At 47.7% G+C, this 23841-nt stretch overlaps 1 protein-coding gene across 2 annotated transcripts; it reads right to left on the reverse strand.

Moving 5' to 3' along the window:
* LOC126540622 (uncharacterized) lies at positions 1–23757 on the reverse strand. 2 transcript variants are annotated; one of them, XM_055076376.2, is made up of 4 exons: positions 23347–23757; positions 14480–14858; positions 2888–3088; positions 1–490 (listed from the first exon to the last, which is right to left on the reverse strand). In XM_055076376.2, exons 2-4 carry the CDS (start codon positions 14842–14844, stop codon positions 328–330), a joined length of 729 nt encoding a protein of 242 aa, XP_054932351.1. In that variant the 5' UTR covers positions 14845–14858; positions 23347–23757; the 3' UTR covers positions 1–327. The 2 variants fall into 2 exon arrangements, with proteins under 2 accessions (XP_054932351.1, XP_050043421.1); XM_050187464.3 differs by having other exon boundaries at positions 2888–3097; positions 23347–23755.
* Between the last annotated feature and the right edge of the window lie 84 nt (positions 23758–23841).

The following is a 23841-nucleotide window of genomic DNA, read 5'->3' on the forward strand; positions in this document are numbered from 1 at the left end:
TCCAAGAAGAGATACTGTATTTTTACGGTACTTTGAAAGACAATTACATTTTGCTGGTATCAATTACTCCACAGTTCTCCTTTTTCTTTTCTTCTGCTTTTTGTTTTGCTTTGTTTTGTTTATTGCTTTACGCAACCCGCATATACAGGGCATTCAAGTCCACGTTACATGATGAAATCGATGATCTCCTTCATACGGTCCAAGCAGGAAGGCGAGATAAATAAAAACAGGAACGGCGCTTTTGTGAATGAATAGCGAGCACACACTCTCCGTCTTCTACCACGGATGGAGGCGATAGTGATGATGGCGGGTCCCAGCCGCGGGGCGTCATGGCTTCCTGGTGCGCGGATAACGCGGCGGCTGGAGCGGGGCGTCGCAGTCGTACTTGGCCTTGCAACCTCGGAAGCCGTCTCGCATGGCGTGAAAGAACGCCTGGTGCGGAAACATAGCCTTCGCGTCTTTGCTGGTGGACGCTGACTTTCCGTAGTCCCTGCAAGGAGGACGTTCGTCTGTCATCGGCTGTATGTAGTGTACACGGATAGCGGGGTCGCTTGGCCGAGGTTCGTACCGGACGCACCAAATAAAATTATTATTGTGACGACAAAAGAACGATAACGAAGACTGACGTAAATTATAATCAGTACGAATCGTTGTGCTCTATTGCCGAGTTAGATAGAAAATTGGATTTAGGGCGTAACAGCGGCTGTGGCTCAGTCGTTAAGTCGTTCTGCTTTCGAGCACGTGAGGTCGTACGTTCGAATCCCGGCCACCGGCGGCCGCATTTTGATTGGGCCGGAGTTCGAGAACTCTCGTGTGGGTACCGTTATTTCGGTGCGCGCTAAACAACCCCAGGTTTGACAAGACTAATCCGGAGTACTCCACTACGGCGTCCCTCATAGTTTACTATGCAGCCTCCTGGACGCTACAGCCCACAACTCAATCGTTGGTCATGTTGAAAACAGCGAATTATATTGGGTTCGCAAACAATATTGCTTGAACTTGCAAACAGAAATTACCCTTTTGCTTGGACCTCTTGTTAGAGATTTTTTTAGTTGCCTACACCCCGCCACGTTCTGAAAGGCATCCCCTCCCTATTGCGCCATCTATTCCTTAACTTTTCACTCCCGAGTTCAAGTCGCATCATCTCTGCACTAGCATAAATAAAGCTCATGATTGATTAATTGAACCTTTGTTGGCTACCCCACATGCCAGCTGCTCCGAGTATTCGTTTCACTGGCAACAATGAATCAAAACAAACCAGTCAGTCCCATAAAAGACCCCAAAAGCTCCTCAAGCCACTTGCATAAACAGGCGCGGTTCTGCCATGATAATGTTCGGCAGACATCCCCTGTATCATTGCTTAATGTGCCGCTACTTTCGAAAGTTTCCTTCATATGTAGTTTAGGAACTCATTTGTAGCGGCACCTTCGTCTTCGTACATCCACAATGAATCTGCCAATTAACGCGCTTTCTGTTCAGGTTCCTCTTAGTTACGTTAGGTTAAGATACATGTTTCCTTGAGGCTTCCCTTGGGTCGCGTTCCTCGTCACCCTTAACCCGATAAGCGGGAATCCTTCAAGTGCAAGCGTAGGTTCCCTTGCGTGATCCAGCTCCGCCTGCCCCCGGCGACGTAAGCGAACATGAACGATATCAAAGGTGAAGAATTCCTTGCAATACTTCTGCTTGTCTACATTGGCTTTGACGAGGAAGCGTGTGGATCTAGCGCCTTGTCAAATCGGTTTCGGTGGTTGTCACGTTCTCTCTGCACGATTTCAATAAAATAATTCGGCAACATCACGGAACTCTACAATGTCCTAAATAATAGCGTCAGTCAACTCGAGCACTTGTGAGGTATCTCGGCCGGATAGCGACATACTACTCCGACAATATTTTAGATGTATGCCTTAAAAAACATTTAAAACGGCGCCCGTACATATGCATAAAAGCACGACAAAAGTTAAGCAAATGAAAAGAAGAAATCACCGTGGGATTATCCTAAAGTTTACAAATGGTTCAGAAGCAGACGAAATATCGCATCAGTGTCACAATAAATCCGAACACATCACTCGCGTGCATGGAAACAAGTCACGTTATTGTATCGTCGCAATATACAGAACATTGCAAACAGTTCAATTGAAAGAAATATCTGAAGACATATCATGTTGTATATACCCATGCGAACAGAAAATAAGCTTGATTCTATAACAATACCCGCAAATGCATCCGCACAATATACAGCATCACAACAGTCCAACTGAAGTTATTTGAACAAGCTTTAAAATAAAATAATCAAATTAAAAGCTATCACATAACAGAGCTTGTGCAAGATAATTCATTTGCTAGTACGTATGTAACAGGACTTCGATTCATATAGTGACCATAAGCGTGAACTCTTTTTTTTTTTTAGCAATGGCATATTATCCATGGCACAACCTCAACCGAAGGATTCCCGGCGAATCAAATTTCAAGCGGACAATAAAAGAGAAGCATTAGGGCAGCCTAGACTGGCTGATTACACTTCTAAATGTCAATTTTCATTTCTACAGCGTAATAACAACAATCAGCTGAGAACATGAATGCCTAACTTCTTCTCTATGATTTTCCCGCTCAACCCACCAAACCGTCAACGTCATGAGGACGTCACAGATATCGCAATATTTTCGCATACTTTGGGCCTTTTTAATGCGTAAAAACTCCGCCGAACTGTCTAGGCTGATTTCTTATCCGTTATTTAACGTTGTGTATTCGTGCCTTTAGGGTAAACAAGTAACTGCAGCTTCAAGCAGACGTGGCCCAAAACACGTGACGTAACCGGAACGCGGTGCGGAGGATTCGAGAAGGCGGCGCCACCTGTGCCCTCTCGCTGCCACGATTAGGGAGTCCTCACCCTAAGAAGAGCTGGAAGAGGCCGTCGAAGGGCCTCATGTCTGGCAGGTATCCCGCGCTGAGGGCCTCCTTGGCCACCTGACAGACGAACATGCTGCGGCAGGGCTCGGACGCGCCGTCCCAGCGCTGCAGCGCCTCCTGGAGGACGGCCAGCAGGCTGCCGGAGTCCTTCTTGGCGCTGGCACCGTCGGCCGAGCTGGACCTGCGCATGCTCCGGGGCCCATCCGGCGAGAACACGTCAGCGTGTGAGCACAGTGAGAACGACGCGCAGTCGGCACGGCCGCTGCACTCCAGTCAGGGCCGGATTAAGAAAAATGGGGGCCCTGGGCTAATGCGCATGCAGGCCCCTTTCCCTATACTGACCCCCCCCCCCCCCCCCGTGTCGCCTGCTACGCTACTGGAACTATGCCATGTTTCATTTTAATTCCACTAAATTCAAAAGAACGAAGTGTGACCAACAGGATTATTATTATTATTGTTATTATAATAAGGAAAACAACAAAACTTGCTTGAAATGCGTGCTGTTCTAAACATCAACACATATGTTCACTTTGTGATTAATCTGCATTCTGTTTTCAGCAAAAGCTAGGCTTTAAGGAAAAGTTTAGTGCACTTAAGACGAACAAGAACGTAGAAAAGACAACACAGCTCAGATGTCGATCCTTCTGAACCTAGGCTTTGTTTGCACCACTAAGTTTAATCCCGTGAGGAGAAGCATGGTTGTATCCAAAACATTCTTTATTAAAATTCAAGCATCAGACTGCAGTAATCGTTATACACGTTACTCTATAAATATGCAATAGATATGTACAATAATTAAGGCAATACAAACACCATAAGAATGCACTAGCATACAGATGAACATTACCAACTGTAATTACCAAACATTATTTTAAAATATTTTCGTTAAAGGTAAGACAAGCAAGGACGACACCAAATAAACGTGGCACTATCAAAAACAACAAAAATACAGTTCTTTATAAGCACGCTAAATATCCCAATAATCACGAACAAGAGACGAACAACGAAGGTTTATATATCTTGAATACACTGCTCAGCGTTTCATTGGCAACGTGGAGACTGGGAGGCGACACAACGAACCTATTGGAACTATTCATGTATAGCGCAAACAGTCCTCTTTTAAGATCGCATCTTTCGCTCCTTCGCTTTGGCGAAATCACATATAGTCTGTTCGAAGGATAGATCGCGGAGGAGGTCACTTTCAATGGAAATGATAGCAAGTGAGTTCACCTTGTCGTCAAGGAGGCTCGAACGAAGGCGATTTTTTATCATCGACAACTTGGAAAACGATCGTTCGGTCTCACAGTTTGCCACGGGTATGCTTAAGTAGATTCGCAAAGCAATAGAAATGTTCGGAAACACATCAATAAGCTTTCTTTCGTGCAGCAACTTCATTATTCCCAGGGGACTCGTGTCCTGGCACACAGAGTTGTGCAGAAAGTTCGCAAACTGAACGATTTCAGCGGAAAATGCAGGCTCCAAATCATTTTTGTAGGTTTTCACCGACTTCTCAGCCTGCTGTGCCAGAGAGGCCTCGCTCCCACCTTCTGTCAGCAATTTTAAGAATCCGAACATTTCGGAGAGTTAAGTGTAGGCAGCCTTTCGCACTCGGAAAGCAGAGCCTAGACTGGCAAGTACGACATTGTAGGGCTCTACGATAAACTTTTTTCTACCTTGTAGCGCACTATCGCTTCTTGCGCCCGGGTGCTTACTCAAAACGATGCGTTTGCCCTCATCCTGATAACATTTATTGGTACTTAGCGTGAGTGCTTTCTCTTCGAAGGTATCAAAGAGAGGTCGCAAAGAATTAACAAAGCCTTCTAGAGAGCTCAGCAGGTCTACAGCAGTTGAAATGTCTAGGCCTGGTTTATGAAGTGCTACGCTCGTTTTGTCGAAGCACTGCAAGATTTCACTCCAGAAAATCGCCACGAATGTAGCCTCTAGTTTTGTCATTTTCTTGAAGAGAGGGTGCGCTTCGTTCCTAGTGTCACTGTTTTCTTCCTATTTCTTTTGACATAGCTTCAAGACAACACAAGACTGCATTGAAATTTTTCAGAATGGCCTTACATGATTCAGCGTGTCTTGACCACCTGGTCTCAGAGAGACTTTTCAAAACAAGCTGCTGGCCAGTTCCGCCCATGCTGTCCAAAAGATATCTCCATCGCTTAGGAGAGGCAGCAAAGAACACATACAGTGTCTGAATTACAGTGAAAAATTTGACTGCCTCAAGGCAACTGTCAACGCTACACGCGCCAACTAAGTTCGGTGAATGACCAGCACACGAGGCGTAGACTGTCAATTCGTTCAGGTGTTTGATTTGTGCTTGCGGTCCTTTATATTTTCCTGACATATTACTAGCATTATCATAAGCTTGGCCCCTACAATCATCAATTGAAATGTCATTGGTCGTCAAGAGGGACATCACGGTATCGAAAAGATACAAGCCGGTATGCGATTCAATTGGAACAAATTCAAGAAAGCGTTCGTACACTTTCCCATTTAAATAGTGTAAAACAATTGACAGCTGATAAACGTGAGTAAGGTCTGGAGTCGAATCACCAATGAAAGAGAAATGTTTTGCGCGTTTCACTTCGTCAACAAGACGTTCCTTGACAGCCTTTGCCATATACTCGATAAATTCATCACAAATGGTTTTTGACAGATACGATGAGTGACCTTTTCCTTTGTTCCCGTAGCGTTTGATGTGCTCCTCTTAAAAGGGATCAAACTTGGCAATGGCCTCAAGAACTCCCATATAATTGCCATTTCTAAGTGAACCAAAAATCTCCTCACTGCCCCTAAACGCTAGGTTGCGCTCAGCTAGAAGCTTAACTACAATGACTACGCGCTTCAACACCTCTGTCCAGTAAGCGGTCTGAGTGACAAGATGCTTAACCAGCTCCTCGTCAATTGTACTGCTCTTGTTAGAGCGGGCGAGCCATGCTGCCACGTAGTTCCGGTGCCCGACGCTATTTTCATGTGCGCTAACCTTTTCTTCTGCTCTTTCCCAATCAGAAAAGCCGTGCGCGGTGAAAACACTGGGGTTGCTTGAAATCGAGAATAGTTTGCACATGAAACAGTAAACGAAACCTTTGGCCTCCGAGTACATTAAACAGTGTCGCTCGTACGCCTCCCCATTTACAGCCTTTCGTACGAAAAGATGAGGTGACATATAGCGCTTCTGAGTTTTGTATTACCTTTCAGAAGACTGAAAATTTTCTGCCCGATTTTGAAAATACAATGGCCCTTTCTCAAGGCATACACTCCGAAAGCTGTCAGTAATAATGTCCGGCCACTTAGCAGGGTCACTTCGGAGAATTTCGCAACGTACCTCTTGCTGCGGGGGTGTCTGTCCTTCTCTGTTGCCGCAACGAGAAGCCGTCTCATTCGTCCTCTCGTGGCACACTTTGTGATTGGGAACATGATTTTTCGAAGCCAAACTAACAGGAAACGAGTGAGTCGGTTCTTGGAGTGTTGTTTCCTGGCGCTCGTCAGTAGAAGGAGGCTCATCGGGGAGGTTTGGCATCTGTTGATTAGCAGTAGTAGAAATCAGGCGTGTCAGACCGGACACCTGGATGTCTGTGACAGGGACCCAGCCGAGTAGCATAGACGTTGCTGACTCAGGAACAGGACAGGGCTCCGTTAGCGTCGTTTGCTCAGAAATATGGACGACCGAGGTTGGCACCGCTTTCACAGGACCCAGACAACCAAGATGAGTCAAACCTTGCTTCTTGCCAGGACACCGTGGTGATGGAGTTGGCAAGTGCTCCACAGAAGCACAGTCGGTACTATTGGGAGTTTGACACGGACTCTGGGTAGAGCGATCATACTGCTCCGCGGAAGCTGCATTCAGTAGGCACTCTGTCATCTTTGGTAGCTTCTTTTCACGCACTTCTCCTTCTAACTTCTCCTTTCGTTTAGACGCACCACTTTGATGCTTCCGACCAAGCATTTTCGCATGAATGGATGCTAATTGTTCACCGGGCACTTCGTCAGACCGACGCGACCGCAGGTGTCCAACGGTGGCCGTCCCGATGGCTGGCGCACGCTGCCTGGATGGTCCATGGCTGGCCGAGAGTGGTGCGTTCCCCGGGAGCTCCTCAGCGGGCGGGCTTATGCAAGCTTAACCGGCGGCTCTGGGCTGAATCGCAGCCAGCGATTAACTTCCTTTTATAGACGCGCGCCGCGTCTGTCACTAGCGCCAAAGCAGGCGTTCACATACGCATAGAGTTCCTTGTACACATTCCCTCCTTCTCCATACAAACTCACTCCTTCTCCCGTTCCGGTCTGATCTTCCTATTGGCTAGGAGCAATCGTCTGTTCTGGGAGGTTCTCGATTTTTCTTTCGCCCCGTCGACGCCGAGCGTGAGAACGAAGGGGAGAGGGCGACTCCTAGCGCGGGCGAAGTTACGCGCCCTCCGTCGCCTCTGAGTCATCTTTTTCTACGCCTTTCTGGAAAGTTCGGCGGCCAGTCTGACCTACTTTTTCCGTCGAGCGCGCTCGAGGGTGCGCAGCCACTAGGCAAGAATGAGCCCTGGAGAAAGGCCTTTGTGTACAGCTCTCCAACTTCCCCCTTCACTTTTCCACAACCCAAGCCCGAACAGTGAACATTCCATGCCCCACGGCAAGTGGACAAAAGCACGTGTAACGTCTTCTTTCCTTTCCTGCCTAGACTCTGCCATCAGACTCATCATCATCTGCTATCCGACTCATCCTCCCCCGCCCAAATTGCCATCACGGTAAAGAAAAGTCGAATGGAAGGCACTGCTCGGTACTGCAGTACATCCTTTCTATGAGGACAGCGGCGGAATTATTTGAGAGGTGGAGGGTGGCGTGGTGGTGACGAGGGGCAAGGGGGATTTAGGCCCGCATGCCACATTACATGTTTTAAGTATTTCCCCTTGCCCCTCCTCTCCAGACAGCACTGGACAGACGGACTGACAGGAAACCACGAAAACTCTTCCAAGCAAACGCACTTCGCTTCGTAAGAAAGAGGGCCCCGCCGGGGTGGCGGGGGATTCCTGTTTGTGCAGCTCGACAAGCTCTCCCCAAATGATCAGGCTAAACGCATGCTGTTACAATAGGCGGGGTGCCCCGCTGCTCGTACTGGTTTTCTCGCTTCATACATGTCGCTAGAAGTTCCGTTGCCCATGGTTCCATATACTAAGCAGGTTAGAATAAATGGGCCCCCTTCTCCTACTGTCCGAGGTGAGGCCCTGGGCTGCAGCACCCTTAGCCCCCCCCCTCCCCCCCCCCCTCTTATCCAGCGCCCACTCCAGTACGCCGATGCAAGGCGCAGCGGAGCTGTCGCGAGGCAGCAGCAGCACTGCTTAACTTTCGTTACTCTCTCAAACACCATCGTCATTTGACGGAGGTTCGGAACGAGTGGCCGTATTCGAAGAATCCGAATATCACTAAAAAGCCTTTTTTGTTGTTTACTGAGAGCGTTTATTTATTCGAAGCGACTATGTTTCAGAAAGACTACGTGGTTATTGATCCTTAATATAGAGCATAAGGCCCTAGTTGATCGTTTAAACTGTTCACCTTATGGGGCTGAAACATTGTAATTGCCCAACGAAAAACAAAAAAAAATAAAAAGAAAATGTACGACACAAATGCAACCTTTATGTCCTTCACGCTCTCCTTTATATGAAATAAGCATTTAAACTGCTTTGACAAAATAACTTTGTGAGGCTGGCGCGCAATGCGACTAAGCTACAAAGAACTATAAGAGAAGCTTCAATCTATTTTTTCAATGAATTCCTACCAAACTGTAGAAAAATCAGTCTGGCTACCCTTGATTATCAATATGTGGCTGACAAATAGTGGCGCTATGTTTCCCTCTAGTATCCTCAGTATGAAATAGTGTTCAATTAAGGGCTGTATAACTGTTTGAAGCTTGCACCACTCTCACCACTATAGCATTACCTGCAATTTAACACCAGCACGCATGTCCTTATCTTTTACAATATAACTTTCGTCTAAGCCAAACATCGTTCAACAATTGCCATGCGCCTTAAATCTACCTTGGCATCCGCTGTATGTAATCGGCTTGCCATACACTCACTAACTTTGTAGTGAAACTTCGTAGCTTTCATAGAGAGCGTTTATTGAAAGCTATAAAAACTCAGTTAATAAATCTATAGAATATTTTAAAGTACTTAACATATACCTAGGAGGAAGGCAGAGACGGTGACGGATCGGCGTCTGTGGCGTTCTGTTGCCGAGCGTGAATACCAAAATCTAATTAGCCGAACACGGGAGCTAAATCCTGACGGGGATACGCAACGATAATTCTAGTGCATTATTCCAACCAAATAAGGCAATGACTTAAATGCGCGTCAGCAAACACGAATGTTTCGATGCACATTTAGACGGGACGCAGGTTAGAAACGCAACTTTTAAAAGGCGCTCAGAAAACAGTACCCAGAGAACCGTACACACGCACGAGGGAAGTGTAAAAAGCAGCAGTAGTAGTAAGTGCACACGAGTGCGAGTGCAGGAAACGATGAAATGATTTAAATAAATAGATTTTATCTGGAACACCACGATCTGATTACGAGGCACGCCTTATAGTGGAGACGTCCACACTAATTATGACCACGTCAGGCCCTTTAACGTGCAATCTAGGTGCAAGAGAGTGTTAAGGCGAAGCTTTCTTTACGAACTCATCCCGGATTTTGCCGACCACGGCTGCTGGGTGCTGCTGCTGTCTCGCCGAATAACTAGCACTGAAAAAATGCACCGACGATCACGATATTCACAAATGGGAATTTTGAGCGCAGCTGTCTTGGTGTTTTAATTTAGCGATATAGTGTGGCAAAGAATTTGATTCTGAAGGACAGAGTGCTCTCGGCGGCGGCGGCCAGCCTCTGTTGTGGCAGCTCAGTTAGCAACTGTGGCAAATGAAGCACTTCCACCGGTTGCGTCTTTCATTGTTTAGAAAGAACTGGCTGACAGTCATTTTGTATTATGATTATATTGTCACGTGGTAGTGACAGTGAAGAATGACACACTGTCGAAACTGTGAGTTACAAATTTAACTCATTATTGGGTGGACTTGTGCCCAGAAAAACAAGTAACACTCAAGCACAACGATAGCGGCGAGCGAAGTCGACAATCATCAGAAATCTGATCTGCGGGTCAAGCGCGTCGGCTTTTATGCATGAGTCGTCGAAGGTTCAAGTGTAATCGCTGGTGCCCGCGTGGCTTCCAGAAAGTACTAAACAATCCGAGTCGCGCATACAATCAGATTACGAAAAATCACAAACCATGGCAATTGAAACAAGCGCGAGCGATGCCAAACAAGCGCGAGCGAGAGCTGACGCGAGCAGACGATAGTACGAAACGAGCGGTCGGCCATGTCCGCATGACACGCAGTTTCCAGCGCGCACGTCACTGAAGGAACCGCTTTCATTGGTCTCCGCTGTTCGCGGCTCGCGTCTTTCATCTCCCACTCCGCGTTCGCTCTTTCATTTTTTGCTATGCTGGTTGGCTCGGTTACGCTCGGTTATGCTCGAACCATCAGGCCCCGCGATTGTACGCGTACTTCTATCGTGCCCACGCCAGCTAACTGCGTGTGTCCCAATGGCAGCACGGGTGCGTGAGAGCACAAGCGCGTGGCAAACCTTTTTACGTCAAAGGCGCACGAATGTAATGGCAAATTTATCGCATTTGATGAACAGCTTCACAAGAGCTTCGCTTCACGTACATTTAAAGATGTGCATTGGGCCTCCATACTTTTTTTTTATATTTCAACCCCATCGATACGCGGCCGGAATCGAAACAATGACCTCCACCTAACCAGCGCCACGCCACAGCCACTGAGCTAGCGCAGCGGGTCGAAACGACAAAAACAGAAATTGAACATAGTCAAATGTGAATGTATTAAGCCGAGGTAAAAATGATGTTATTTTCTATATCGAGCACGCGAAACTTATTGACCGTTAATCGTGTAAAATTACTCGCTCAAAACAAACTCGACACGGGATGTATTGAATTTGAGGCGTCAGCTGCCAATGCCATGAAACTGCTTGCATATACCCCGAATGCAGAGTTCGAGGAACTTGTGTCACTCTTTCTTTGTTTCTGTCGGACTTTCATTTTTTTCGGGCATTCGTGTGAGAACGCTCGGCAGCACGCTATAGAAGCGCATCAGAAGCGCTTCGAAAAACAGATTCCATCGAGTAGCCATTCTTAGTGAGACAGAAATAGATCAAAGCACCAGAGAAAATTGGCAGCAACCGGCTACGTGTTGTGTTTTTTTTTTTTTTTTCTGGAAAAAAATACAAAAACAAATCTCAGTGCCTTTCCAATCTGGGAAGAAGGATGACCAGTAAAGTTGTGTATGTGGGTACCTTAATGGTGAACTGCACCTCCACCGCGGGTCGGCCCAGCACTGCACTATCTTTGAGATTGGCCAACGTATCGGGAGTGCTTAACGCCTGCTTCACCTCCGCCCCGAGTCGGGCCGGTATTGCACTATCTTCAGGATCGGTCCACGTATTGTACGCGTATTGTACGCGTGCTTAACGCCTGCTTCACCTCCACCGCGGGTCAGCCCGGCATTGCTCGATCTCCAGCATCGGCCCACGTATGGGGAGTTTTTTGCTTACCACGCCAACGACGACACGAAAATTTCCTTGGATGGTAGAGGTATACAGCTTCGCTGTAAAAATGATTCAGTGCTTGCTCTTTCTCTCCACTAGAGATTGAGTTTCTGCATGTAGGAACTCATAGCATAATTTACTGATGAACTATATTCTTAGCGCACAAGCCTGTCCGTTAAAACCGGGTTTGACTGTGATGTTGGCAATATGCGTGATCAACTGCGTCACCACATGGTAGTGATGTTAGTTGGCAGCCTTGGTTCCATCATGAGACGACACTATATGGCTCTGATTCAAATCTTTCTTTGACCAGGCAGGATTTGGACCAGGCAGGATTCCGTAAAGGCTACTCAACAATAAACCATATTCACACTAGCAATCAGGTGAAAGAGAAATGTGCGGAATATAACCAACCTTTATATATAGCTTTCATTGATTACGAGAAAGCCTTTGATTTTGTCGAAACCTCAGCAGTCATGGAGGCATTACGGAATCAGGGTGTAGACGAGCCGTATGTAAAAATACTGAAAGATATCTATAGCGGCTCCACAGCCACCGTAGTCCTCCATAAAGAAAGCAACAAAATCCCAATAAAGAAAGGCGTCAGGCAGGGAGATACGATCTCTCCAATGCTATTCACAGCGTGTTTACAGGACGTATTCAGAGACCTGGATTGGGAAGAATTGGGGGTAAAAGTTAATGGAGAATACCTTAGTAACTTGCGATTCGCTGATGATATTGCCTTGCTTAGTAACTCAGGGGACCAATTGCAATGCATGCTCACTGACCTGGAGAGGCAAAGCAGAAGAGTGGGTCTAAAAATTAATCTGCAGAAAAATAAAATAATGTTTAACAGTCTCGAATGAGAACAGCAATTTACAATAGGTAGCGAGGCACTGGAAGTGGTAAGGGAATACATCTACTTAGGGCAAGTAGTGACGGCGGATCCGGATCATGAGACGGAAATAATCAGAAGGATAAGAATGGGCTGGGGTGCGTTTGGCAGGCATTCTCGATCCGATTATGAACAGCAGGTTGCCATTGTCCCTCAAGAGAAAAGTGTATAATAGCTGTGTCTTACCAGTACTCACCTACGGGGCAGAAACCTGGAGGCTTACGAAAAGGGTTCTGCTTAAACTGAGGACGACGCAACGAGCTATGGAAAGAAGAATGATGGGTGTAACGTTAAGGGATAAGAAAAGAGCAGATTGGGTGAGGGAACAAACGCGAGTTAATGACATCTTAGTTGAAATGAAGAAAAAGAAATGGGCATGGGTAGGACATGTAATGAGGAGGGAAGATAACCGATAGTCATTAAGGGTTACGGACTGGATTCCAAGGGAAGGGAAGCGTAGCAGGGGGTGGCAGAAAGTTAGGTGGACGGATGAGATTAAGAAGTCTGCAGGGACGACATGGCCACAATTAGTACATGACTGGGGTAGTTGGAGAAGTATGGGAGAGGCCTTTGCCCTGCAGTGGGCGTAACCAGGCTGATGATGATGATGATGATGATGATGATGATGATGATGATGATGATGATGATGATGATGATGATGATGATGATACTGATTCCACTGCATGCCATCTCTTACGTACGTTACGTTCTGTTGCAACATTTGAGAGGAAGTTGGTATTGAATACAAGAAAAGCACTGACGCTTCTATGGATAACAAACTTATGGCAACCATACATGTTGCGTTAAGCAAGTATGTCCACCTGGGACTACTGTAGTCCCAGAAAAAAAGAAATTCTAGTCGCAACAATTGTGGAACGTGGGCTTGCAAGCTTTTCGCTAACATCGTGTGCAACCTTCCCTTGAGCTACATGGCTCCAGCGAACAGTATTCTCTGTCACTCTTGCGTTTGTAATCATTTTGTCCAGACAAAGAAAGCAACGACTAGAAATTTATGTGGGTCCCACACACTGTGAGAATCGATGTAAGCGAAGCTTTCTGTACTCTTTGCTTTGATTGACGGTAATTAGCGGTGATATCGACGGCGAACGTTTAATTTCTTCAACGTTTAGTCCAACATGCGAGTGGTGAGTTGATGTTAAAGGTTACCTTACGTGCACTACTGCTGTTTACCTGCTTAGTACACAGACTACAGACACAAGCGCTTGTGTCTCGTCCTTGTTTCTTTGTGGTTGTATGTGTTCGTGCTGTTATACTTGTCAATTCAAGTATGCACCAACTGGCCCAGAAAGAAGTTTTACTGAGAACGTTGAGCACATACATTTCAGTTTTCCCTTGTAGGGAACTGCAAGAATGGCAAGGCTGGTATTCACTCTTTTGGCGACTGCGTCGGTTGTACCCATTCTCTGCCTCATCTCCCTCCTCCTCTCTACCATTCTATGTAGCTTCCTTGTGTACTTGCACGTTAGTATAGAAGTTTCTGCAATTTCTGCAATGCTTTTGCGAGGAGTCACGGATAATTACAGCTGTCAAGAGGCTAATGTGACGACGCCCAGGGAACTCCCTGATACCCTGATGCCAAATGTAAATTATGTGATGATAGAAGAGCCACCCTAGATCATATACTTTGGGATTGTAAAATAGTTCAGAAAAGAATTGCAGTCCCCCCGGATGAACTAGAGGCGCGGTGGAGAGCCGCACTGACTAACTCAGATCTTTAGGACCAACTTTGGGCCATCCAGTAATCCCGTGAAGCTAATGAGAAACAGGGTCTCTCTGCTGCCCCCGGCGTGGCCTAGACGCAGACCATCAATTGCAGGATATTTAATAAATTTGCCACACACACACATTCGACGCGGTTCAAAGATCCAAACAAGTTTCTCTCGCCGAATTTCCTCTCTGTCGTACTCCTGTCATATGTACACATTCTCTGAACAACACCCCAACGCGGTGTACCAGACAGTAGCAGCAGCAGCAATGGGAAAGTCGAAGGAAGAGGCAATGGAAGATTCGCTTTAAAAACTATTACTTTCTCTCCTCAACCGCTTACCTCTTTTCCCTGAAAAGGCTGCCCAGGAATCCCGTGAGAGGGAAGGCTCCCCCGCTCCCGAAGAGCGCAAGCAGCGCCGGCAGCACGGTCAGTCCGTACAGGATGCCGCCCAGCCCCAGAGTAGCCGGTAGGGCGGTCGCCATGAGCGCCCCTCTGTTGGCCGGTTGCTGCCTCACCGGGCCGCCGCCCAGCAGGGTGCGGTTGCCGTAGGATGGTGTGGTGGTGGCGGAGCCGCCGTCTTCCGCCGTCATGGCTTCCGCACGCGACAACGGCGACGAGGCGAGCACTAACAGGGCGACGCACGCTACGGCCACCGGAGCTGCGACGGACCTTGCCGACCGAGACCGACCGCCCCTGCGACGCATGGCTGCCTCCCGTCCTGCACACGAGACGACGCAAAAGAAGCGCACCAGGCTGTGTGACGAAAGGGTCAGGCAGGATGCAAACACGACACGTGTACACTTTTCGATTCGTGGCCTGTGTGCGCGCACATGTTCTCTTAACATTGCGGGATGCAAGTTCCCCGAGAAAGTCCAGTTTCAGTCCAGTCTTCATTTGCATTCAGTAAAACAGTGCGCCACCCTGTTAGTCAAGGGACTAGCATAGGTACTATAAGTGCTAATTCGAGGATGCGTTCCTGGGCTGAGAAAATATTCAGTTCTTTCTTTTTCAGACCCAGCGTGCTGTAAATGTTTGACGTCAACTGTATTTCAGCGTGCGTATGAGCCGTAAGGCTGCGGCTCCACTCGGGAGGCGAGTTGCATTTCATGTGAAGAAAAATTGGGCACTGACATAAACAAGGTCTAGGTAATCATGAACGTTAGAGCAAAGGTGCGTTCTATTCTTTCTTCTAAAGGAATATTCGGCGATGTATCTGCCCCACAAGGTAACACAATCCTTCTAATAGGGCTCCGTCCATTCCTTTACGCTGACGAGGACGGCGACGTCCATTGTCGCCCTTCGAACCTCAGTGAACTAACTTCGGCGAAACTCGCTGAGGATAGCCAAATGAGCGTGTACGACAAAACTGCTCTTCGAACTCGTGTTTCTCCAGCAATTCGCACTAGGGAGCACAGGTGGGCAACCTCATGAGTCTCTAACCTCATGAGGTCGACCTCAACCTCATCTCAATCGCAGCTCGCTTTGTGAGGTTGAGATAGAGGTGAGCTTGCCGAGGGGTATAAATTCTGTGAGTGAGGTTAGCATGGCGTCCTCTCACGTGTGCCGTGACCAGGAGGACTTAACTAGCATGCTATATGTGTGCATTCACTGGGCAAAAATTGGTCCATGTGGCTGGTCGACCTCCAAGGCTCAAGTTTTCAAAACCTTGTGAGTCTTCAAGATTTCACTACGAGATGCGGTAGATGCTATTGCATTATTGGCCGTGATATCGAGTGGCCGAAGTCGCTGCCTGGCAGACCGTCGGAAACATGGATTACTCTTCGAGTTCAATGCTAGCCATCAGTTTGCGCACGTGCTTGCACGGCGTGTTTCGTGATTGTTGCGGGGCACTCGCAAGGGCTCGTGAGCCCTGTTTTTATTTTGGCGAAGAACAGCAACATTAAGCGATGCACTGTCTTTGTGCTGTAATAAGCTAAATGCTTGTGTCCAACGTACGACGCGCTGTCTTTCGCGCTGTGTGCTCGACAGGCGTTTTTTGTGGTCTGCCAGCTCATTGAGGACGTTTCTGAAGGGGTTTGATGCCGTCTATAAGGAACTAGTACTTTCTGTGATCCTTTAATGCTGTGTTCTAGTAGAAAGGTAGGAATAATGTGGCATTAGCAGTAAAATGTGATGCAGTGCTAAATGTTCAGGCATTCTGCACGCTGAACGTGCTAACAAAACTTAAAAGATGTTGGAATATTGAACGGTTCAGTGCTAGGTTCCACGCTTACCTGATACCATTTCAGGCACGATAATGAGGTTATCGATTTTCCTTATAAAAAACTTGACTCGCCCTCCCGGCTGTGCGAAACTGAATGTCCAGCGAAGCTGTTGAAAACCATCACTACAACTGCTGACGGAGTTGTGCAATGCTTTATTGCTTTTGAGTAACGGTAGTAAATGTAATTTACAGTAATGAGTCTCATGGTAATTTTGACCGCATGCAGCCGCCAATTGCATTGTTGCAACAACAATGAAATCAGTTGTTAGGCTGGTTTTTTATATACGAAAGGCTAGGGACGTCACTCCCCACGTCGCAAGCAGCCGTCACCGGGGCCGCTTGCGCAACAGTAATCTTCAACGGGAAATGTATGCACGGAGCGCTATGTGCTTCGCATTGTAATCATGTGCGCCTCATCATCGATTATGTGGTTCGGATGACTGTTCTGTGCTTGTTCTTTACTTAAACGTATGTTGTTCTCTACGCTGTATACGTGATTCCAAAGAATGTATGCACTATTCGCTTCACTAGGCTGACTGAGCATCTGCCTTACGGGGGTACAAGCCACTGCTTCTGGCCCTGCACAGCCATCGGGATAGGCCCACATTTTTGCTGACGGACGCACACACGAAAAATGCCGACCAAGTAGAGTCTAACAGCTTCGCTGTAAAATGATGTTTCAGGAGAATACATTCTCAAGTCGCTGCAATCAGAGTGTGTCGGTACCAAAGAACTGACCAAACCAACAGCGTTGCACGTGCACTTACATTCCAGTGCGTACCGCTGACCGTTCGTCGCCAGGTTTTCCGCGGTTATCAAATGTCAGGAACTCACCGCAGAAGGGAGGACGATGAAACAGTACCAGAGGTGCGTTACGAAGTTAGAAAATTAGACAAAAATACGTAGTGTGCCACCGTACATGCTGATATGTCTAGGAAAACGGACTTGATTAATTCCATTATGCCACTCGAGATAACAGCGACACGTCACGAAGAACTCCGCTCAGCTCCTGCACGTTACTCAGTTCGGCGTTCGTCTTGGAAACCAGAAATTCAATGAACAACCGACTTTTGGTGCATAGTTATTCCGTTTCTTCTGTCTTGGGTAACGCCCTTGGCACATGGGTGAGGTTTGTCCAATGATGCAAACACAGGCTACCGTGTAACAAAAACGGGCGATAACTCTGTCCAAATACTTTTCATGTTCTATTAAATATACGCTTCCATAGATGTGTCATATTCTTTTGGTAACCAAAATAAATAAGATATTGAGCTTGAACTGGAGCGGTAAAGAGACAAGTGCAAGCAAGAGGACGCATTACGGCAGCCTTAACATGTTTTCGTGTGTATCTTTCGCGATCATATACTATTCTTTTTCTTGCATTGACAAAGGGTTGTAATGCACCTGCTAGCATGCTTTGTGAATGCACATTCTGAAGAAATAGTTCCATCATGCTTACGAAAATTAACTCTGCATCCTTGCACTGAAAGGTGATGATTGAGATTATTTGAAGGCATATGCGTTTACATAAACAGAAACAAAGTGCCTCAGAAGGCTGGCAAACGTTTTGATTGGTGGACCTAAGATAGGTACACCTATGGAAAAGTTGCGCAGCCCTTCTGGGGCACTTTATCCCTGCTTATCAAACTTGTACACCACAGTTTACTGCTTCACTGTCGGCCCCCTTCTTGATTCAGGAAGATAGGGCAACGCATGCTTGACGATTGCGAAATATAATAACGCAAGGTACAACTATACTGCTCGAGAGTAAGCGCTTGGCGTTGAAAATATGAGTAAATGATAGCTTCAATAATGTAGGATATAATGAGAGTAATTATAGACAAAATATAAAGTTTTCGCTTTACTACTCCGATTGTGATGCTGTATGTTGTATTCAAAATAAAAAAAAGTTAATATCTAGTGACTGCAGAAAACAGGTCTCACGCTTACAAAAAAAATTCATCGACGATTACGACACTCCCTAATGCGAAGTTTGAGCGCATTTCGCGATATAGTGGCTGGCCCGGACAATCTGTCTCGCGCGGTATTTTGCAAACGGAGCGATGTGTGGAGTGACTGCGTCGCTAATTGGGAGATCGCGAGAGGCGGCCCGCGGGTGCCGCGTGGGCGCGATTCACAGGAGCCGCCGCCGACTGACCTTCGCTCATGTAGCGTTTTGTTTCCATGCAGACGAAACGCGCTACTCTGGCGCCATCTAATAGTCATCGCCACCGCAAAGCACGTCTTGCTCGGAGCTTCGCTTTTCTTCTCGCGCCTTCGCCATACCATCCTCCCCCGCTGTCCGCATAATGGTTCGTCTGCACACACCTCCTCCGCTGACCTCCTCGCGCTTTCTTCGATATCGCAGTCGTTCATTTCCCGCTGCGCTCTGCGTTCGCTTTCATCCTTCACTGAGTTCGTTCACTCGGCAACGAGGGACAACGCCGACGCTCACTGCAGAAACGGGCACCTAAGCGCTCCGCTCTAAAAGCCTCGGCGATGGCGTTTACGATAGATGAAAGCGAACGGAGAGCGCAGCCGTAGACGAAAGAAGAGCGCGCGAGGAGACAGGTGGAGGAGGAGGCTACAGGGACCGCATGGGGCGGAAGGTGGAGGAGGAGCGGTAGAGAAACGGCCTGCGCATGCGCTGAGTTGCCGATTGCAATGGCATCCACCGTCTCGTGGGCAATCTCTTCTGCGCTTCCGAGGGGGGGCCAGGGCAACACCCTCTAGAGAACAACACCCTCTAGAGGACAACACCCTCTAGGAGGTGTTGGCCAGGGTGGCGTGAGGTGGAAAGGGCTACGCTCGTCCGCGGCGGCAGATGCTCAGTTCAGTCCGTGGCACCAACGTGTGTGACGTGTATCATTGCTCCTGCAAGGGGCGATGGCAAGTGACTACGAGTAAGTGTCGATGTGACGCTCCCTTGGGTGTTGTCGTCGCTGACACTGGTGGCACGATTTTCTTGCGACGAAGGGCCGCTCTCGTCGTTGGTAACGAGCCATTACGAAGGAAAATATTTTGTGAAATTTGTTCAGAAATAATTTCAGAAAACTCAACTATCAGGTTTCCAAATTTATAGCTCCCCAATAAAAGACGATATCATAATTTTGTAAACTGCACTCAATAATACGTCTAACGCGGATAAAGTTCAGTTATTGCAAACCACACGCTCTTAAATACATCACTGCTTTGTACGCAAGACTTATGAAAAAGCCTCGTAATTATTGGAACGATTTCACATAAGCTGTAAAGATTGCATATCAAATTTGTCCACTTTAGATGCTCTGACGGATTCACTTTATATAACTGCAATATCTGTTTTGGGGCACAGTTACGGATTTATAGACCTTGGGCTCTAATATTTTTGAAACGTCGAACTCTTTAGGAGTAGTCGCTGAATAACATACAGGCTTCGAATCAAAATTTCTCTACCCATAGTCCCTACATTTTAACTCTCTCGCTTAACTGGAACCAATTTCACTCAAACCGGTACACTGGCGGTCTGATAAAAGCATTTCTGGTTCTTAGATGCCTTTTAGTCGGAAAAATTGGAGTTAGTCTCGAGCTAAAGCTTCCTAAGATCGTGCTTCGGTTGCACAGCTGAGTTGACCCTAATTTATTTACTTGGTGTGATGTTTTGCAACTGAGTGAAAAGATATTGTGATGGACCACGACGGCTGGGATTTAGAGGAAAGCTCACATCCACATACACACACAAAGAAAGAACGTTTGTTTCTCTCGAAATGCTCATATTTACGAAAATAACACTTGAAAAAAAAAATGTAGGCAGTAGTGGACGAGTGCCATGCTAGAGCGGGAGGAACACAATGCAGCCTATGTCTATCACTAAATGCGGCGCGGATTTTGATCCAAGTGTAACAACCAGCTATTCCAGCCGGAGCGCACAAGACGATAAAAGAGGGCCATTCGATTAGCCTACGCCTTTTGAACTAGTTTACGAGGTTCCGCACGTCGCCGTCCGTTTCACTCAGTGCAGGCTTCGCGCAGGACGGGTTCACAGCGTCTCCTGCGCTCGTCAGTGCATGCAGCGTTCGTGCAGGAGGTACCGAGCCGGTCGCGCACGAGCAAGAACTGGCGCTGAAATGGAGGGAGCTATAGTCCACGAAGTGCAGGCTGAATCGAATCGATCTAAAGGCGATTTCCTCCCAGCTATAACGTCACTGGAACACCGTTCGCACCGCAACCATTGGTGGCGTGCGAGACCAATAGCTTACCTAATCCGTAGAGCGCCTGAACATCACATGTCTCGCTGTTGGGACGTCCTAATTAACAAAATTAATATTTATCGAGTAATATAGGGCATTTCATATGCTCCGTTATAAATGAGGGACCACCTGTGTAAGAAGCATCTGAACATGTTTACATAGGTTAATGCACGGGTAGCATGGCTGACATTGAATACCCGACCTCAACCTTAGTATAATGAGGTCGAGGTGAGGTCGATGGCGGCTGCTCAAAGTAAAGTTAGGGTCTCCTAAACAGACCTCAAACTCATTGGGTGAAGTTGAGGTTAAGTGGTGTCGTTAAATCTAATTAGAGATTGAGGTGAGGTCAAGCCTTTCAAGGTCGTTTGCTCATCGTTTCTAGGGAGACGTACCATACTCGCGAAATACAGCGATACAAGGATTCGTTGAAGTATAACACCCCGTATATGCAATTACTCTGGAGTGCCATGTCGTGTCACTACGAAACTGATCACTAAATGCGGCGCGGGTTTTGATCCAAGTTTAACAACCAAAATTACGACGATCTGATCTTAGTGGGGCCTTCGGGAATTTGGACCCCCAGGGGTTCCTTAACGTGCACCTAAATCTAAGTACACGGGTGTTTTCGCATTTCTCCCCCCTCGAAATGTGGCCGCCTATTTTATTAACTTTATCATAGTACAAGTTCCACGCGGTATTTATTCTGGACTGAAACCCTGAATTCCGAAATACCTCCACGACTTAGAAGATTACCTTAACTGGGTTTTTTTTATTTTCTGAAAGCTGATTCCACACAGCAGGAGGAGCGATGCGACATGATCCGTACCTCAGTACCAGGATCACAGTTATGGCGCTTTCAAATGAGCTAACAGGAGCATTTGAGTGTACTCTAAAGGCGCTTTGATGCGAACCATTGTTGGAGAACATTTAGAGAAATTAAATATCCCCCTACTGGCGCCGGGAAAGCTGCATTAGACGGAGATTAAATGCTCAGTTCTGATAAGACATGTCCACAATCATCATTGCCCCGACTTTGGTTTTCAGTACTAGAGAACTATTGGGTGCTACCAATGAGACGAAATTTCTGTATCGGTTATCTTGGCGCACTAACCGGTATCCAGGTAAAGAACAATGCAAGGTGCGGTAGAATCACCTTCATAAAATCGAGAAAGGCACAAAAACGATTTTGGTGCATCATGATCGAATCGAAATAGTTGGCATAGACTTCGCCCCCTTTACTTTAATGCTGTAGGTTTTGCGAGCAACATTACAGCAGTGCTGCAAATGAGATCGCTGACTACCAAGAAACAACCAAGAAATGAAACCATCCTGATGCCAACGGCTCCGTGCTTTAAGAGAATGTAGTTCACTGCATCGCAATGGACATTGAAACCAGAAAGGCAAGGCGTACAAATATTTTGCACTATGATCCCCGTCGGAATCACAGGAAATGCTTTCATTTACGGCCATGAACAGCCAAAGAGATGGCCCTCAGTCAAAACACACTAAGATTTGCCTAGCTGCTTCGTTTACGACAATATTTACAATCTACGCATGCACAAGATTGGTTATCTAGGTCTTCGAATTTGTCAGCGAGAAGCACACACCACCAGTCTACGTACGGACCTCGGCTCTATACAGCCATCGCCAGACTTAACCCAAGCTATGTAGACACATCTACAGCTGCTTAACTTCAAATGCGGGCTCTAATCAGCAAACGTCAATGCTTAGGAAAGAAGATGCACGAATCCAGCATCCCCAATCGAGGCATCCTAACCAGAACAAGAATCCGCGGACACCTAAGCACTTCTTATGAGTCGTGAATGCGAAAGCACTAACGTCCGCTTGGACGCCGCTGAGCGGTGCTTCGAGTTCTCCGCGTGGGCGAGCGAGCGCGTTGCGAAGCTCGACGCGTTTTGATTTGGCCTTGCCAAGGCGCAGTTGGAACACAGGCCGTGAACCCGCGCGGACAAGGAACGCACGAATAACACATGCTTCCGAGAGTGAGAGCGAGGGTGACGTGGCGTCGCGACGATGTCCTCTTCCCTCACGTAACACCTGGCGCGCTATCGCTGCAGCAGGTGTTCCTTTTCGCCCGCTCTGCCCCGTCGAGGCGCACTGGTGACGAGCCGTCGCAGCCAATGGGAATTTACCTGCCGTTTCGCTGCTACAGGCGACAGACGCCGGCTTTCTTTTTGGCTCAATGGGCCGTTCGACGCTTTCGCATCAATATCCAGCACTCTCAGCAGAAAAAGCAAACACGCGCTCAAGGCTCGTTTAGGTTAAGCACAACGGTAACTACACATCTCTGTTCTATCGCCAAGGATGCTGCTGTCACTATACACAATCGAAAGCGCGCATGCGCTTTGTCGGTTTGCGCGAGATTCTGCTCCGTATTCGTTGCGCCACTGAGCTACCTGCCACCTCCCGCTCATAACTTCAAATTGCCGCACCAGCAAGTTTTCACACATGGCCGCCCTTAAAACAAATGACCATCCTTGCATACAAACTCTATGAAAAGCATACTGGCTACATTGCCTGCGACCGCCACGCTGACTACAGGCTGTTAAAGGAGTTCTTGGAGTATTGCGAAAGATCCGGCCACCGTGGGAAACAAAAATAACTATCGCACTCATCGCCCAGAAGTCTGGAGTGTCAGACGGGCCACGGAAACAGACGCACGCGGTCGAACGACCGCGTACATTTTGACAAAGTCTGCACATGACGTTTTTTTCTTGCACAGCTGCACATACCACTTGCGTCGTCCGCCGCCTTCCTCGGGTCTCCTAATCTCGAGCAGCCACCGAACGCCACAAACCACAACGGTAACCGCCTTCGGGAGACCGAGTCCAGCCACCGCTCCTCCAGTAACCAACCAAGTCCTGCTCTCGCACCAGTCAAGAGAGGTCGGCGTCTTCTCCAGCAACGGCGACCGTGAAAACCTTCCCACCGAGGTAAAGCCCTCGTCCTTTATATAAGCTCGCCGGCGTGGCCGGGCAGAGTCGCTCGCTGCAGCTGCCGTTCCTTGTCGGCGTCTTGGGACGCGCTCGGTCAGCGGCGCCTGTCCGTTCCGGGCCGCCTGGCCTCCCCCACCCCCCGGTGACATCCCTCACCGCGTGCGCACCACGCGAGGAGACGGCCGCGCCGTGCGTGCTCGGCCGGCTGCGACCGGGCCGCGTCGACCGCTCGCCGTATCCGTGGCACGCCGCCGTCTCGTGCACTCGCGTCACGCGTCCGTATATGTGTGT

The sequence above is a fragment of the Dermacentor andersoni genome, chromosome 2, assembly GCF_023375885.2.
Source record: "Dermacentor andersoni chromosome 2, qqDerAnde1_hic_scaffold, whole genome shotgun sequence".
In the NCBI taxonomy this organism is placed as follows: Eukaryota; Metazoa; Arthropoda; class Arachnida; order Ixodida; family Ixodidae; genus Dermacentor; species Dermacentor andersoni.